This window comes from Pestalotiopsis fici, assembly GCF_000516985.1.
Source record: "Pestalotiopsis fici W106-1 unplaced genomic scaffold PFICI_Scf_14, whole genome shotgun sequence".
NCBI lineage: Eukaryota > Fungi > Ascomycota > Sordariomycetes > Amphisphaeriales > Sporocadaceae > Pestalotiopsis > Pestalotiopsis fici.
Window position 1 is genome coordinate 141,048 of NW_006917104.1, and position 18,105 is coordinate 159,152.

Here is an 18,105-nt window from a genome sequence, read left to right on the forward strand (position 1 = left end):
AGGTAGCCCCGTAAATCAAGTTGAGCCTTGTGTTGAATAAAGACTTGTGGGGAGATTCAAGACGGGATCTAGACTAGGTACCTCCTAGGTCATTTACTCCAACTCCACGTTACACGCAAGTGACTCGACTATGGCTATTTCTTATCTGCCCCACGCGGGGGAGGTAACGTAAACTGCACAGTTGGCAATTGGTACGATATGCTCTTGTTACCCTTGATCCGTTGCCTAGCAAACCTCCATTAAACACCGTGACCACTGTAGCGTGTCCATACACACAACGTCCTTTTGATTTTGTTGGTGTCACAATCACTAGACTTTCCGCAGCAGAGGGAGATTGGGCGACATCAAAGATAACCAGGGTTCGTGAGTCAGGTCGCTATATTGCACAAGAATCAAACCTACGCATCACCTCTATCCTTCTCATGACTTCAACCACGGCCATTCCGTTGCGCCATGCAGCGAGACCGGGTTCAGCAGAAGAATGGGTGTCGATTGAATCGCCCGTCACTCCAATCGAGGCCGAGTCCGTGGCCGATCGAATCACCCGCATCCAGGCCGATCTTGCAGAATTGTCTGCATTCTACAAGGTTGATACATCTCCCTTGCGGTATTCGCGATTTCGCAGCTACTACGATGATGAGCTGAGTTCCCTGAGCCAAGCACCGTTTGAAACCTACACCCAGGATGAAAAGGTAGACTTTATCCTGCTCAAGAATTACCTCTCTCGCGCCCGACGTACAATCGAGCTGGAAAAGGCACGCGATGAAGAATTCGCTCCCTTGTTTGAGCCATTCGCTGCAGACATAAGAGGCTGGATCGAGGCTCGAATGCGTGTCGACCAAATCGACCCCCAGGAGGCAGCAACAAGCTTTCACTCGCTGGTGGACAAGGTCATCAAGTGCGAGTCTTTGGCTTCCAATAATGGTGCTCATAGGTACTCCAAGGCGGCAGGTTATCGCGCAGTCAAGATGATTGCCAAGCTACGGGATCATCTCAAGGAAATGTATGAATTTTACAGTGGCTATGATCCATTGTGGGACTGGTGGATGCGGCAACCATACTCTGAGCTTGAAACAGCTCTCACCAGCTTCACCAGCACTCTCAACACTGCAATAGTTGGAATCAAACCTGGAGACAATGACGCGATTGTGGGAGAGCCTATTGGAAAAGAGGGCTTGCTCGCCGAGTTGGAGGCAGAAATGATGCCATATTCACCCGAGGAGCTTGTCCGGATCGCCGAAAAGGAATACGAATGGTGCGAGTCGGAGATGATCCGGGCTTCCCAGGAGCTGGGGTTCGGCAGCAACTGGCGTGATGCGCTAGAACACGTCAAGGGCCTCATTGAGCCCCCGGGATCGCAACCAGTGTTTATCAAATCTTTGGTCGACGATGGGACCAATTACGTCAAAAATCACGACCTTGTCACGATCCCGCGGGTGGCAGAAGAGGCTATACGAATGGTCATGATCCCGCCTCGCCAACAAAAGGTTTCGCCATTCTTTCTCGGCGGGCCTGTTCTCTACGTTTCGTATCCTACAGCCGAAATGGCCCATGCCGACAAGATGATGAGTATGCGCGGAAACAATCGTCACTTTTCCAAGGCCACTGCATTCCATGAAATGATTCCTGGTCATCATTTACAGCTCTTTATCGCCGAAAGATCCAAGCCGCACCGTCAAGTATTCGAGACCCCGTTCTACATTGAAGGCTGGGCGCTCTACTGGGAATTAGTCTTTTGGGCACGTGGTGATTTCTTCACGAGTCCAGAGGACCGGGTGGGAACATTGTTTTGGCGAATGCATAGATGCGCCCGCATCATTTTCAGTCTCAAGTTCCATCTAGGTCAAATGACACCAGCAGAATGTATTGACCTGCTCGTCAACCGGGTTGGACATGAGCGGGCCACAGCTGAAGGCGAGGTGCGACGAAGCTTCAATGGCGAATATGGACCACTGTATCAAGCAGGCTATCTGCTGGGAGCTCTCCAACTGTGGAAGCTCCGAAATGAAGTGCTTGAGCGGGGGCTGCTGAAGGAAAAGGATTTTCACGATCGCATTCTCAAGGCAAACATGATGCCGATTGAGATTTTGCGAGCCTTGCTCCTGGACCAGGAACTGCAAAGAAACTTTGAAAGCAAGTGGCGATTCTATGGTGACATATAGGGCGGCTTGTAGGGAGAAATTATAGTTTATCTGCTACCAATGCATGCTAGAAGCGCTGATTTACACCCACATGACTCGAATGCGGTCTAATACATTGATGCAACGTACAAGTAAAACGCAAAGGGGAGACAAATGATACCCACTGTAGTCTCTTTGCAATCAGCAGTGTATCAAGAACGAGTACAGTGCTCATAGGTATAATACCAAAGGGTTCGGACGTCCTACAGTTTCCCTCCACCTCCCCGCCGACCAGTATCTACAAGAATTCAGCGGAGGAGCCCGAAAGATGAGTGGATCTTCGGCGATATCGGGCAGCCTAAAGAGGCAGGTGGGTGGGTGTCCATGACCGTTGGCCTTGAGTCGCGGCTCGGGGGCTCCGCTGTGAATAACGGGGAATGCAAAGACAACGGAGCCGAATTCTTTGCCAAGGGCATATTCAAGAAAGATAATCCTACAAGAGCTCTCTGCAAGACCATTATACACTTTTGGAAAGATCAAAGGATATTACGTGTGAATAAGCGCAAAGCTACTGTCGAAATGGACTTGAAGTCGCAAACCGTATCCGCCTCGCCTCGCTTGATCATTCATGGCGGTGCTGGCAATATACGGCCCATGTCACCACAGAAATATGCCCAATATCGCGATGCACTACTAAATATCGTAAGCTCACTTAACTGAATGCGACCAATGGTTTGACGAGATCCATTTACTGACATGCTGCAGATAACCAAAACAAACGCGTACATGACCACTCCTGTATCTCTCAAGCAAGAAGCACGCTCGTCAAGGACTGGATGCCCATCAGCTTTAGATATTGCGACGTATGCTGTTGAGTTGCTAGAGAATAACCCATTGTTCAATTCTGGCCACGGTGCTGTATTTACTCGTGATGGCATCAACGAGTTGGAGGCATCGGTCATGGTATCAAGTGGTTTTGCAAAGCGAGGCGTCGGGGTGACTGGACTTCGACGAGTCAAGAATCCCATCTTGCTTGCCCGGAAGATGCTAGAACATGGAGAAGGCGATCTGAGAGGAAAAGCGGATCTTGGATGGGCATCGAGAGACGAGGCTGGAGAAAACTTGGATATTCCTTCCGCCCAGGGGCATACGCTGGTGCACGGTCCCAGTGCAGAGCTTCTCGCGACAAAATATGGCCTAGATCTGGTAGAGCCAAACTACTTTTTCACGCAGACACGATGGGACGAGCATGTACGGGCCCTAGAGCGTGAAAAGTCGGAGCATCAGGTACACACAGAGTCGTGGGCAACAGCTACTTGGAGCGCAGACGAGTTTCTCCCGCAGGGGACATGTGGTGCAGTGGCACTTGATGCCGATGGAGTCATTTGTTGTGCCACCAGTACCGGCGGCATGACCAATAAGCTGACTGGACGCATTGGAGATACCCCCTCGATGGGCGCTGGATTCTGGGCGGAGCAATGGGAAGAAGACGGTACCCCGACAATGTCGCCCTCGAGGCGCGCGACTCCGCCATGGACAGCTTGGAGAGAGTATCTGGGCGCACAAAGTCCAGTGGTGGAGCTGAGCACTCAACTGAAGAGCATGGTTGCCCAATGCCTCCCTACTCCGTTCATCTATCAACCGGTGGCGCAAGACCAAAGGCTAGTAACTACGAGATCTGCGGGCCTCTCTGGAACGGGAAATGGCGACTCGTTTCTTCGCGTGGCGGCCGTGAGGACTGTTGTCGGTATAGCTCGCTGGACTGGCGTGTCCACTGCCGAGGCACTGAAGCGTGTAGCCGGCCGGAATGGTGAGTTGCAAAGGAGCGCCGGCGATCGTTGGGGCAAGACGGGGGAGGGCGAAGGAGGTATGATTGGGATCGAGGCAGTCGTCGTGAGAGATGCAGCCAGTGGTGACATTGTCGACATTCGACACGAGATCCTGCAGGACTTTAACTGCGGAGGCATGTTTAGAGCATGGATTGATGAGCACGACCATGCAGTCGTGAGGATATTCGATGGTATCAAGGATGGCGACTATGCAGTTCATGGTTAGCTTTTTGCCAAAGAGGGTGCGATCCTGCGCGTCATTCAACGTTGGGTTGTAGATTTCAAGCTGATTATTGCAATGGTACCGCGGCTGTTGTCATTAATCTTCTTTATTGTGATCGTAAATGCTTTCCTGTTCGCCGCGTGCTGGCTAGTTCCCCCCAAACTCCAGTTGTACAATGGGACGTGAGCCAACATCCGAGAACCGTCTATTTTTACAATTTAAACCCCTCCCTATATTGAGTATGTTGACAGACAAATCGAAAACAAAAAGCCTGGCGCGGCGCGAAAGAGTAGAGTGGCGAGGGAAGTGTTTTGAGGTAACTTTTTTTTTTGTCGAAAAACTTAGGCCAGGGCCGTCTCGTTGCTGGGTGGAGGCTGAGGGACCTGTCAAACAAGGGCAGTTAGTGATACCATTCTCAGTAAAGGAATTTCAATGGTCGTAGAGTGCTGATCGAGGTGGCAATACGCCATGTGAGGCAACTGTTCGTGGAGACGTACCTCTAACTTTGTGCTTCCTGCCAACATTCTCTGGAAACCGATACCAACACCTTCAATGACAGCAAGCAATACCGCACAACCAATGGCACCGTTTCTGGCAGCCTTGTAACCGCCTCTTATGGCCAAAGATCCACCAGTGAAGAAACCTGCAATGATGGCGTTCCAGGGATCCTCTTTCCTGCGGACACCCTTGACGGCGCAGTCGAATGTTGAGAAAAGTCCACCCCAGACACCAAAGTTTCCTCCAAGTACGGGAGCTCTGGCCTTGATTGCTGTGATTGCGCCTATCCGACGTTCGCCGTAAGGACTGTTGCGAAATCCCTTGATACCGTGCCATATTGTGCCGCCGATGGCCTAGAAGCAATACATGTCAGTCGAGTGTAAACACGCCCAGGTTCGGAATAGAAATCTCAATGGAACTTACGCCCATGGCAAAGGCACCGCCAAAGTCATTCAGGATGACCCAGGGGCAAGGGTCGCGCGTGTGATCCATTTTGATGTTCTTTTAAAGAGGTGAGGATGACGAATGCGAAAAGACAATGAAGTCGACGTCTCCGATATGTGTGATATTAGTGAGACGTTGCCGATGGGTGTTTTGAGGAGTCGAGAGGTCGAAGCGACTGTCTCGAGCGTATAATACAGAAGCGGTCGTGGAGATTCAGAATGTGATTTAATTCTTGCTGGTCGCAAATGATGCTCCCCCGGATACGTGATGGAATCGATGGCGTGAAAAAGTTGCGGTGCACTGACCATCCATCAGAGCTAACGGTACGTGGGTACATGCTTGAATCATCGGCGCATCCGTGCAGTCTGCATTATGTAATGTGGGTCTCTTGTCCCGGGCTTGGCACGTTGCTCCGGAGTCGGGCCACCGCAACGGCGCAACCAATGCCCGATCGGTATTTTGTACATCACTTTATATTGATCGCCATGCCCGGAGAGTGTGTCTTGTCCTGTTTCATGCAGGCTCTTTTCCTTATCTTTATTTGGCAACACATTTGACGGCAAAGGCAAGCTTCAGAAGTAGATGAACCGTGTAATGGTAAAACTGGCGCTGCCATGTGCTTGAATTCGTCGCAGAAGTCGGTGGAGGACGTCCTTCATGGAAATACTCAAAAGAAATTTAATGATCCATTAACCAAAAAGTACCAATATTGGTTCAAAAAAGGTTGCCTCCTGATATTGCTCTCTGTATCGTACATCTGCCTCACTTGTGCTATTGGTATCATTAAGTAATGGATGCAAGCTCAAATTTGACTGCTTTACTCGCTTTCATTCAATTCATAGGTATATTTCAGTATCGCATCCAAACCCAAATGCCATCATGATCCCGTATGCAACGCCTGTCCCATGCAAAATTTGTACATGCCATTACGGCGTCGCCACATCAGCAGAGTCGACCTTGGGTTTGGGATAGATTGACTCGATCCCGAGTGTGGCGGCCTTTAACACGTCCTTTTCTTCATTTCCACTATTGTCTCCAAATACTTCATCCATTTGCTCAAGTGATTTGCCCTAATTCATGTTAGTTGGAATTTCACAAAACAAAAAACAAAGACAAGCTCTTGATAATACTAACCTTGGTTTCTGGAACAAACCACCAGGCCCAAGCAGCAGCGATGAAACACCATGCCGCGAAAAATACATAGGTACCAAAGCCAATCTGTTCAATCATGGGTGGAGTCGCTACACCAACGATGAAATTGCTCAACCAGCAAGTCGCGGTTGATAATGCCACCCCCTTGGCTCTGGTGGAGCTAGGGAAGACTTCAGATGGCAAAGCCCAGCCAAGAGGCGAGTAAGAGACTCCGTAGACGAGGACAAAGATGAATGCCATGGCAACAGCCGCCCAGCCAGCAGCGGTGTGATTGGGCCAGTCATGAGAGTATAGGCCTACGAGGATAGCCATGATGGCCCAGGCAATACCCCCGCCGAGTGCTCCCCAGATAGCCAACGGCCTTCGACCAAGCTTATCAATAATGAAGAAGCAAACCCCAACAGCTACGAGCTGCAAGATATTAAAGACTCCAGACATGATGAGCGCCATATCTGCAGACTGTCCGATCGACTCGAATAAAGTTGGAGCGTAGTAGATGAAGGCATTGATGCCCGAAAACTGTTGAAAGAACATGCTACAAGTCAAAAACATGTTAGTTCTTGCCTTTTTACTCTTCTTTCTCGCTTCAAAAGGCAAACTCGAGCACTTACACACCAAGACCAACACATAGGCGACGCCATGTCTTTTTGCTAAAAAGATCGGTCCAGCTGACGAGTTCTTTGCGGAAACCCTTGACGCCAGGGTGTCGAATCTCTTGCATTCGCTTTTGGAACTCGGCTTCGACCAAGATTCCCCGCAGTTCAGTCTGGACGCGCTCATCCGACTCTGGCAGTCTACGCAGCTTTGCAAGATCGGTGAGAGCTTCGTGGGGTCTGCCAACAAGGGCTAGCCAGCGCGGCGAGTATGGGAAGAAGTTGATGAGTATTCCGAGCAGGGTCGGACAGACCATTTGCAGGCCCAGAGGGAGACGGAATGAAATTTCGCCGGCAAGCTCTCGAGTGCCGTATGTAATCCAAAAGGAAATAACAACACCAGTCACGATGGAAACCGACTCCAGGACAAGCAGCGTGCCTCGTAGGTTTGGGGGCGAGATTTCGGAAATGTACAAAGGAGCACCCTAAGAACAAGTCAATAAACGTTCCTGGAGCTGTTGACTGTGACATTCAGTGATTGTCAATACTAACCAAAGCAAGTGTTCCGACACCAATACCACCAATGGTTCGGCCAGCAACCAGCATACCGTAGTTGACGGCTGCTGTCTGTAAAATAGCGCCTATATTGAATATGACAACCACAACGACAAGAGCTCTCTTTCTAGAAATCTTGTCGGCCAACCAGGGCATAAAGAAACAACCCAAAAAGGCGCCAAGCTCCAGCATACCAGTCATGAAACCCTTGCCAAAGCCAGTGGCGGCAAAGGGATATACTTGATGGAACTGGTCCATGACATTAATGATGGATATGACACCCTGGTCGTAGCCGAATGAAAAGCCACCCAAGGATGCTACAAACGCGGCAAACAAGATATATGGGGAGCTGATGATGCCCCGAACCCCGCTGGGACCGTAAGCGACATCTTCGGCGGCTTTGGTGGGAAGGTCTCTGGTCTTGACGGCCGAGAGGTCAGCGAATTCAGCATGTTCGCCTTGCGGTTTAGGCCGAGCCGCATCAGAACTGATATTTATCGTGGGCATCTTGGTGTGTTTGAGGAGCAACACCTAATTAATGGTAACTCGTAATAGACACCTTTGGAAAGATGCGGGATGATTACGCATACAACTATTTCTACCATGGCGACTTGCCCAGTCTTAAATATACTTGCCTCTCGCCAAGCCACATCAAGCAGAACCGTTGGAGGACATGCTAACGCAGCACTACTGTGGAGTAAAATGCCGAAATCACAATAGTGCTTCCCCTGGTGCTGACTCGAAAGCAGACTACTTTGTTAAGGTAATTCCCCAGAGCGGATACTATACTGAAAGCCCCATGGGGAGTGTGACGTCAGTTTCGTCGAGGGATCCCCAGACCCACACGGGCGGGCCAGTCAGCTGATACGTGCCAGAGGTGTCCGTGGGCATCGTGGACCTCGTTGACGCCTTTTCTGTTGGTGGTTTGATTTATGACCATAACGACGCTTTTATTACGTCGGTAGGAATCCAGAAAACCAAATGTTTTGGTCCGTGTCTAAAGTCTCTATTTTTGATTTTTGTCTGTCCATACTCTAGAACAGAAATCCACAGAATGTTTTTGTAATTGTGCATTTGTCGTAAACGTATCTGAGAATGCCTAGCAACTCCAACACAATATGCAATGCGTATGCAGATCATGAATGGCAATCATGTACACTACATACTCTCGAGAGCAAGATGGAGAAATAGGAAATGTACTACTAGGATAGTCGAGACGACTGGCCCAGTCTGGACAATCGTACACGTACATGCCTCAAAGCAGATCACGAATAGTTCGGCACATGAGATGTGCCGGGCAAAGTCTCCGAAAGTCTTGTCGATGCAACTACAGGTTAACAAAGTCTAGCGACACGCTTTCCATTCAAGGGCGCCTTTGCTGATCTGGAATTAAACTTGCTGACAAAAGCTTGCCTATTGATATGAGCAAGTCCCGAAAGCCCATGTAGGGCAAAATCGGCGAGATCCCAAAACTGCCTAAAAGGCACAAGAGGGAAATATTTGGGTCAAGAAGCAGCTGGTTGAGAGCGAGCATGACGTCGTCTAGTGGACGTCCCCCTGTCGGACACTAATCCCGTTCCTGCCGGGCCCTGATTCCGGCATATCTCCACGATTCTCCCCACTCCTCCAGCAATACCAGCTGCACTATCCTCGCTATCCTCGATGAGCACAAACGAGGCAAATATGCAGCCGGCAAAGAGGGTTCGCCTTGTTTTCAATCCGATGCCTCATTGGTCCGGGGTAGTCAATGGCCAACATCCTGGAAGCCAAGGTTGCACATGTATTGGCTTCCCGCAGCTGTGTATGTGGATAACCAATACTCTGGTCCTGTAGTCGTATGCCACAATGCCTGGCACGGCATTCCATGCCATGTTGATACCAAACTTGTCGTGTACAAGTTGCCTATTTAGATTGTCGAGACTGTAGTCCAATTAGGAAGCATCCCCAGAGTTTCTTTCCAATAAAATTCTGTCAAAAGTCAACGGCCTCGGAGTCTCGGACTGACTGCCGTTTTGGAGACTCGCACAGTTCTTTACTCAAGCAGCACGTACCTGTGAGTTGATATCTCGTGATTAGATAACCAATAGCAAGTTCTTCCCGTCCTTGAAAATGATCAAGCAGATGCCATGGAATATTGGATATTCGCTTTGCATGGTCATCGTGCTGGGGCTTACTACCGTGGTAACAAGACGACGCAGACACATTGTCAAAGTCAGGCATGTCCAAGTCTACTAACAGATGAACCCACGTGAGGTTTATGGTTGCCTCAAGGTGCAGTCAGCTCTGATGAATATAGATTCTAGGTTGTGGTGAAACTGACAGGACACGGTTGACCAGCCTACTTTGTGCCTAGGTAAAACATCACCATGAAATTATCCTGGCCTCATCTTTCCTAATCGCAATGACCTGCTAATTGACGCTAGTCTGAGAATTCAACGACTGTCTTCTTCCATCAAGTAAGCTAGTGACTCTAAAGAAACGACAGGATCTGTATCGTGTTTGAGAAACTTTATAGTTTTTGTTAGAACTGATTGACAGCCCTGCAGTTGAAAATGAGGAGGCAAAATCTCTCTTTGCCCTGCGAATTCACAAAATGGCGCCCTTTCAAGCGACACTGGATTTCAGAAGACGTAAAACCGTGAGCTTCTCAATAGTGCAAGTTCTACGTGTTTCATGGCGGCTTTTTCCTTGGTCAGTCAAGCCTACTAACGAAAATATCAACGGTCTGTGAACCCAAGAGACCTCTGCATGGTCTTTCGAGACGCTTTAGAACGGCTACGAGGTTGCGGACAGCTCGTCATGCCAGTCGAACCTCGATCCGTTACTCGCATTTCTCCAATGGCCGAGCTATGCCAATCTATCACTTCAGGGTATACTTGGACAGTCAGGAAATGAGCAAATTTTGATTGACTCATCATGCCACCAATCTGATTCGTGGCGTCACTGTCAGACTCATATCTAGGTTGAGCAATACCGAAGGATAATCAAACTCGTGCTTTGTGCCGCTTGGAAGCAACAGCATTTACGTGCTTTCTTTTTACAGTGCCATGTGCACATCCCAAAAAACCTCGCTTCATCGGTCATTGGGCAAATGTTCATGTTCATGTTTTACCCGCCTGCAGAGGAGTTTGTAGATTGCGAGCATCACATACACGACCACCAACGATTGGTACATGGCTCTAAAAGCACCCGGCAATCAATACACGTCCGTCTTTTTACATTCATGCTATTTACATCGTCCGAGGGATGCAATTGAAAAGGAGAGAAACCAGGACGCTCATGTGTAAGCTCTTGCAGAATCGCTTAAGGACACTTTACACGGGGATGATGCCACCGTCCACGATATCGCGTCATTGCTTAGACTAACAGAACACGTTGAGCAGTCTCGGCAAAACGCACTGCCAGAAACTTTGACGGCCTCTGTGCTTGGACGAGAGAATACAAAACACTTCAAACCATCTTTAATTTCCATTTTGTATTCGAAAAGGAACACTGCACACTCCAAGTACCAATACTGGACACGCCATAAAGACACAATGGCTGTCACGGCAAAATCCAGAATCAATACCGACTGCGGCACATGTCGCAAGATCAAGGAAGAGGAGGATAAAAAAGAGACAAGAACGTCGGTGACTATCAGTCCGAATGAGAGTGGAAGCAAAGGCAAGTAATTTTTCTTTTCTCATCTCCTCCCTTCGAGTTTCCGTATTGTGATTATTTTCCCGCCTTTAATACTCTTACTACTCCCACGTTTCTCGTCTAAAATTCAACAATCTTGAACAATCAGCAAGAGGGCTTTGTATTTATAATGCAAAGACTCCAGGCATTCAATGTTCAGTACCCCAGACCCGCAGGTAGCAGGCACCCCACCAAAACGCCTGCATGTGCTGGCGTAAAAAGGGGTCTGGCGCCAATTGAGCCACCCAATTGGTGTCTCGCCCCCCTCTGACAGCTTGCATTCAGCTCTGGTAGGGCTGTAGTGTACGATAGACCCCTGGCCGCGCATATTTCTAAGGTAGTGGATGCTGGCCAAACTGCCGCAATGGCGTTGGCAGCGATTTCGGTTCACTTGCGAGTCATTGTATCACCACCCAACCACATTACGAAATACCCAAACAGCTCAAAGCAAAGTTGCGATACCCTCCACCCTCACCAGTGCTACTGCTGTCCTCTTCTTCCACCGCCTGCGGCAATCTAGGATCACACCCGTCTGGTGCCGCCGTGTTTGTCTCCTTTTGCTCAATTTTGGACATATCGTCAATATCGCTTCACTCGCCAACAGACAATTCCTTGAACCACGTTTTCCTCAGCATGAGTATTCGTATTGACTTTCAATCCAAGTAGACACAATGCCCTCTGCCACCAGCCATTGTGCACCGTCGCCGCTAATAGGTGCCCCTCCCCATACGACTCCCGACTTGGACCATGTTCTCAAGCACGAAAGCTCCGTGCTGGCTCTCGCAGTTGGCAATGACAGCATCTATGCCGGTACTCAAGATGGAGAGATTGTGGTTTGGTCGCTTGGGAGCTTTCAGCAGACGAATAGAATACAAGCACACAAGCGCAGCGTCATGTGTCTGTTCCTGTCCGATGACGGGTCTCTTCTCTTTTCCAGCGCAAGCGATCCGATTGTCAATGTCTGGTGTCCACGAACCATGACGCGTCTCTACGAAATTTACAGCACATATGATTCATTTGGCGACATATTCTCTGTAGCATACTCTTCACAGTACGAGACGGTCTACTTTGGAGCACAAAATACCACCATTCAGTGGGCTGGCCTGAAAGACTCGGGCTGTAGAGTTAGCCAGGACTCGCAGAGCCACCCAGACCGCAGAAACCACCGCTTCTTTGACTCGAGGGCTGTCGGCGGCACATCCACGCCTAGACCGACCGACGAACGATACGATTTGATCCCCCGCTCACACACGGTTTTGGAAACTGACCGACGCTGCATCAAACAATACGCCCACTACGGATATGTCTTTTGCATGCTCATGGCCAAGGGTGTCACTGCATCCGTTGAACCCGAGGATGACGTTTTGGTTTCGGGCGGAGGAGATGGGACCATCAAGATTTGGAAGCTCGGTGGCAAGGAAGTGGGTCCAGACGGCATAGAAAACGGACTCGAGGAAATCATGACGCTGGGCGAGGACAATGCCGAATCTGTCATGTCTTTGGCCATTGACGGTTCGTTTCTCTACAGCGGCAAGATCAAGGGCATCATTGAGCTGTGGGATCTCGACACTAGACAAAAGCTTCGGGTGATCAAAGCTCACCGTGGGGATGTCATGGCTCTGCAAATGGGTAGAGGCTATCTCTGGAGCGCTGGCTCTACAGGAACTGCGAGTGTAAGTTGTACTGAAAAGGACATTCAAAGCCAAATCATCTAATGTTCTGGTAGAAACACAGCACGGTGCATTATGGAGAGTATCAGCCCAATGCTGCCCAAAACGTCAGCCAGAAATACCAACTACTCACCCAGTTCAAGGCCCACGAAGGCAAGATTCTCGCATCAGCCGTCACCAATCATGACGGCCGCCAGCTATTCATCACGGGCGCAAACGACAACAATGTAGCCGTCTGGGTGGTCGAAAGCCCACCCGCAAGTGAGCAGTCTCCTCCAGAGGGCGACGAAGATATGATGATATCGAGCCTGCGAGAGTTTGTGTCCTTCAAGACTATATCTTCTCGGCCCGAGTTCGCCGAGGACTGCCGGCGGGGTGCTACTTTTCTTCGTACCCTCTTTCGAAAGCTGGGAGCCGATGTCCACATGCTGAGCACGGACAATAACAATCATCATCCAGTCGTGTTTGCAAAATTTGCAGGAAAGCTCACTCCAGCCGAGAAGCGCAAGAGGATTCTCTTTTACGGCCATTACGATGTTGTACCTGCCGACGCAAAGAACAGCAAGTGGAACACGGATCCATTCCAGCTCAAGGGTACCAATGGATATCTCTACGGCAGAGGCGTGAGCGACAATAAAGGACCAATCATGGCAGCTCTCTACGCCGTCACAGATCTCATGCAAGCAAAGGCCTTGGACTCGGACATTATCTTTCTGATCGAGGGCGAGGAAGAGTCTGGCTCGCGTGGTTTTAGAGAAACCATTCGCCAAAACAAGGACCGGATCGGCAACATTGATTATATTCTTTTAGCCAACAGCTACTGGCTGAATGACGAGACTCCCTGCTTGACGTATGGACTGCGAGGCGTCCTTCACGCCACTGTCTGCATCGAGTCCAAACATCCAGACCTTCACTCGGGAGTGGATGGCAGCTACCTGATGAACGAGCCGCTGACCGACCTGACCACCCTCATGGCGAGACTCAAGGGACCAAGGAACCGCGTGCTCATTCCAGGATTCTACGATGGGGTTCTGCCCTTGAAACCCGAGGAAGAGGCCCGCTACGACGACATAGTCTCGGTCCTGGTGAATCAAGAACCAGTCAACATGACCGCAACTGACCTCAAAAAGTCTTTGATGGCCCGTTGGCGAGAGCCCAACCTGACCATTCATCGGTTCAAAGTGTCGGGGCCGGACGGAAGCTTGGTTAGTAGTCATGCAAGCTCGCACATTAGTTTCCGACTGGTTCCTGGCCAAGAGGTTGACCAGGTCATTGAGTCGCTCACGGCCTACTTGACCAAGGAATTTGAGCACCTCGAAAGTGAAAACGTCCTGCGTATTGACGTGGACAACAAAGCCGAGCCATGGCTTGGCGATCCCGACAATTACATTTTCCGCACGCTCGAGGAGGCCATCATGACGGCCTGGGCACCTCTGTTTGCGAGCACGGATGACATGCCGCAGGATGGTGGCCCTGGAGACGGCGGCGCCACAGGCCGGCGACCGAGTCTGGAGCAACTCGACACTAGAGAGTCACATCGTTTAACATTTGGAGACTCATCCTCCAAAAGCATCCAGCTTACAGGCAACTCGGCAACACCTCTGACCAAGCCCCGAAAGCCTCTATACATCCGAGAGGGTGGATCAATTCCAGCTATTCGTTTTCTGGAAAAGGAGTTTGATGCCCCGGCAGCCCATCTGCCCTGCGGCCAGGCCAGCGATTCCGCGCATCTGGATAATGAGCGCCTTAGGGTGACCAACTTGATCAAGAGCCGGGAGATTATAGGGCATGTTTTTAGAAAGTTGTAATGACATTTTCAGAGGAAATAGTCGTTTGCATTACAGACTTGTGGGACTAGGCGGGTGTTTTGGCGTTTTTTCAGCATTTGGTAGCAATTGGAATGGCATATTGTTACGACAATCAGTATCAGTAGATACCCTTGGGAGCCTGTATCGTGCAGCGCGTTTGAGAAGGAGCTTAGGATAGCAGAATGAATAAAAGGCTAGTATCCTTGCCCGCTACCATGGCCCTTGAAAGTCATTTCCAGATGTCTACCACACTCGGCTCAGTTCCCGGGCAGAGACATCATGGCCCGTGCTTGCGGCTCTAGAACGACGCGCTACGATGACAATATTCAAGGACCGCTCGCTTCGTCGCAGCAAATATAAAAAGTCCGGAGCTTCGGCTATCGCGAGTTGGAGGCAACATACATGATAAATTCCCATGCTAGGCCCACGTCGAATTCATTTTTAAGCGCATTGCCAAGGATATATAAAGGAGGCTCTCAGTAGTCCCACATCATTCGTGCGAATTCTGTCAGCCGCTCGGAAGCAAGCGATTCTGGAAAGTGGAGACGGCCCACGGGCAGGTATTCCATGTCCGTTTTTAATCAACATCAGACGAATCCGCCGAGGCGCATCCCAGGATACCATTACTCTGCTCATTTCCTTCCACGGCGTTTGTGATTCTGCTCCCCGGACTCGCTGCCTCCATGCCTCTTTGTTTGAAACGGAGCGTCCATGGCCTCGGCGGACCGTGTTTCAATGACAATGCTACTTGGTAGGTTCAGGTGGAATTCAACCTGGCCATGGCATACCGTACAGGAGCTAGGATGGATACCAAGACTAATTGTCCATTGTCCATGACTGTCTCTTAAAACTATCGTGTCCAGCTCCTCCTTGAGCTGTGAGCCATTGTAGAACCTCTCTCACTACTTTGTCAATTGCAATTTTCTCTGCCGGCTGGTCGGTCGTTTCATTCATTCCTTGATCAATCAAACCTTTCTTTAACCCTTTTCGTGCTTTTCCATTCCATTCTTTTCAAGATGAAGTTGACCCCTCTCGTCCCTGGTGTAGCCTCGCTTGTCGGCGTCGCCAGTGCTGGTACTGTTCTCTGGGATGGCCGTTTCAATGACTTGTCCTCGGCCTCGGATCTTGACAACTGGAGCTGGTCCAACCAAGTTGGCCCGTACCAGTGGTACATTCACGGTGATGGCGAGACCACCGAGTACGTGAACTTGTCAAGCGACTACAAGAATCCTGCCGACTCTGCTTCTACCCAGGGTGCCAAGATCTCCTTGACCGACACGGCGTACTGGAACGGCCAGACGATGCGGAGGACCGAACTGATTCCTCAGACGAGTGCTGCCATCAACTCGGGTACTGTCTACTACCACTTTAGCATCAAGCGCTCAGATGTCAACCCGCCGGCCCAGACCCGAGAACACCAAATCATGTTCTTCGAGTCTCACTTTACTGAATTAAAGGCTGGCTGGTTGTCTGGAGCCTCTGGAACTACCGACGCCAACTTGCGCTGGATGGCCAACAGCCAAACCCAGTGGAACGCGACTTGGGAGGCCGACGTGTGGCATAATGTTGCCTACGAGATTGACTTTGACGGCCAGACGGTCGCCTTCTGGCACTCTACCGGCAGCGATGCCCTGACTCAGGTCGTTGCCCCAGTCTCTGTCAGCGCCTCCAGCAACGGTGCCGACTTTCACGTCGGTGTCTTGGAGCTGCCGCGTGATGGCTATGCCGATGCGGACGAGGACATTTACATTTCGGGTGTCTACATTGAGAGCGGCGACATCACCACCGAGATTGGCAGCGGAGATGCTTCTGGGTCTTCGTCGAGCGTTGCAACCTCTGCCGCTTCCACATCGACTGCAGCAGCCACCACCAGCGCCGCCATCACTACAACCTCCTCTTCGACATTGGCCACCTCGACCGTGCCGGCCACCACCTCCGTCTCTTCCACACAGGCAGTCACAACCACCAAGGCGACAACCACCTCGGCAGCTGCCTCGGCAACAGCGTAAGTGAATTCCTTTAAGGCAGCCTCGGGGCGGCTCGTGGTGGGAAAGACTAACATGGAAATTTCAGTAAGGCGGCTTGCAAGCGCCGAAAGCGCTTCCACGCCTAAGTAGCAGACTTTTGGGAAATTTTCCTTCATTCTTGTTTCCTTTTCATGGATTCATGGAGAGAAAAGTCACTAATACACCGCACAACAGTGTAGGTCAGACACTCTACGGCCAATGCGGCGGTAGCGGTTGGTCAGGTGCTACAGTTTGTGCTACTGGCACTTGCTCAGTGCTCAACGACTACTACTACCAATGCCTGAACTAAAACTCGCCCGTAATGGAAAAAGAGTCTGCAGTAACAGGCCTCGAATCGCGAGACGAATAGGTTTAAAGAAGGTTCTTTGTAAATAGTTGCATGTCATGTCTCCCTAGTCGGATGATTGACCAGAATATATATATTCATTCGGAAAATACGGGGCCCTCTTGTTCTGCATTTTCATAACACGCCTTTGCCGGTGCCAACACAATTCTCTACCAAATCAACAGCTCAATCATCGCCCGCCAAGGTGAATTCCATCATGCCTCACAGAGAGGTGACGGGATAGCTCTGGTCCGGAGTGACGACGGCGCCTCCAGCAAGCTGCTTGTCGGTATAGGCCGGCCACACAATCTTCTTTTGAGTATTGTCAACCACTGAGAGGGTGGTGAAGCCATTGCCGGGCCCGAATTGTCCGCTCCATCCACTGGTGACTGTATAGACGCCACAATTGGCACCGGTTCCCGACGTCTGACTTGCAGGCTTGCCCTTGACCGTAAAAGTGCAGGCCGTGGCCGGGGACAGGTGAGTGTCAATGGAGAATGACCAGGTGCAAGTGGTATCGGCAGTATCGCAAACGCGCTTCATGCCGACAATGGTCCACTGCGGAGCGGCGGCTCTGGTGGCCAGGCCGGCGTCCGTGACCGGGACTGCCAGAGCAGTGGTGGCTGCGAGGGCTGCGAAAAGACCGGTAGTAATCTGCATTTTGATTATGAATGGAATTGTTAATGTTTTCGAAGGGAATGTATCGAGTTGATGGTGCTATAGTATTTCCAGTCTGCTGTTGGCGCTGATGCCTTTTTATACTTGATCAAGGTGACTTGCCCGTATTGAATCCATCATATATTCAAATGTTTAGATTATTATCACCGTAATTCCAAGACATGAAGACACACAGTGGCCGGGCGTCCCAAGTGAGTGTCATTGTAGAGTGAGATTGAGAAGCTGCCATTTCATCGTATCATGCCAAAGACTTCGTGTTGAATAGAGCAAAAGAGGAACACGAACATTAAATCATCACGCGATGGACCTCAGCTACTCAATAGTCTGATTTTTTCCGCGCCACTGATGGCTTGGAGTTGGATTGCTGACACATAAATTGGAGTGATGCAACGTGGCATAGGCATTGTCGTGTGCCGCTCCAGCTAACGGTTGGACTACTTACGGTTAGGGAAACAGGTCAGGTTCTCAAGTCACAATGAGCCGTTCCACTGCGGCCCGTTGTTCT

General features: G+C 50.3%; 7 protein-coding genes across 7 annotated transcripts; 4 read left to right on the forward strand and 3 right to left on the reverse strand.

The window, feature by feature from the left end:
• Positions 1-422: 422 nt before the first annotated feature.
• PFICI_14869 (uncharacterized protein) lies at positions 423-2,162 on the forward strand (the record flags this gene model as incomplete). The annotated part of the gene is made up of 1 exon (XM_007843450.1): positions 423-2,162. One exon carries the CDS (start codon positions 423-425, stop codon positions 2,160-2,162), a length of 1,740 nt encoding a protein of 579 aa, XP_007841641.1.
• A 342-nt stretch (positions 2,163-2,504) lies between these two features.
• PFICI_14870 (uncharacterized protein) lies at positions 2,505-4,175 on the forward strand (the record flags this gene model as incomplete). The annotated part of the gene is made up of 2 exons (XM_007843451.1): positions 2,505-2,822; positions 2,886-4,175. 2 exons carry the CDS (start codon positions 2,505-2,507, stop codon positions 4,173-4,175), a joined length of 1,608 nt encoding a protein of 535 aa, XP_007841642.1.
• A 338-nt stretch (positions 4,176-4,513) lies between these two features.
• PFICI_14871 (Mitochondrial import inner membrane translocase subunit tim-17) lies at positions 4,514-5,162 on the reverse strand (the record flags this gene model as incomplete). The annotated part of the gene is made up of 3 exons (XM_007843452.1): positions 4,514-4,555; positions 4,670-5,023; positions 5,094-5,162. 3 exons carry the CDS (start codon positions 5,160-5,162, stop codon positions 4,514-4,516), a joined length of 465 nt encoding a protein of 154 aa, XP_007841643.1.
• An 878-nt stretch (positions 5,163-6,040) lies between these two features.
• On the reverse strand, positions 6,041-7,921 carry PFICI_14872 (uncharacterized protein; the record flags this gene model as incomplete). Its single annotated transcript, XM_007843453.1, has 4 exons — positions 6,041-6,184; positions 6,249-6,801; positions 6,878-7,344; positions 7,412-7,921. 4 exons carry the CDS (start codon positions 7,919-7,921, stop codon positions 6,041-6,043), a joined length of 1,674 nt encoding a protein of 557 aa, XP_007841644.1.
• A 3,842-nt stretch (positions 7,922-11,763) lies between these two features.
• On the forward strand, positions 11,764-14,570 carry PFICI_14873 (uncharacterized protein; the record flags this gene model as incomplete). Its single annotated transcript, XM_007843454.1, has 2 exons — positions 11,764-12,765; positions 12,819-14,570. The coding sequence occupies 2 exons, from the start codon at positions 11,764-11,766 to the stop codon at positions 14,568-14,570; spliced, it is 2,754 nt and encodes a 917-aa protein (XP_007841645.1).
• Positions 14,571-15,586: 1,016 nt separating this feature from the next.
• PFICI_14874 (uncharacterized protein) lies at positions 15,587-16,579 on the forward strand (the record flags this gene model as incomplete). Its single annotated transcript, XM_007843455.1, has 1 exon — positions 15,587-16,579. One exon carries the CDS (start codon positions 15,587-15,589, stop codon positions 16,577-16,579), a length of 993 nt encoding a protein of 330 aa, XP_007841646.1.
• Positions 16,580-17,144: 565 nt separating this feature from the next.
• On the reverse strand, positions 17,145-17,582 carry PFICI_14875 (uncharacterized protein; the record flags this gene model as incomplete). Its single annotated transcript, XM_007843456.1, has 1 exon — positions 17,145-17,582. The coding sequence occupies one exon, from the start codon at positions 17,580-17,582 to the stop codon at positions 17,145-17,147; it is 438 nt and encodes a 145-aa protein (XP_007841647.1).
• Positions 17,583-18,105: the final 523 nt, after the last annotated feature.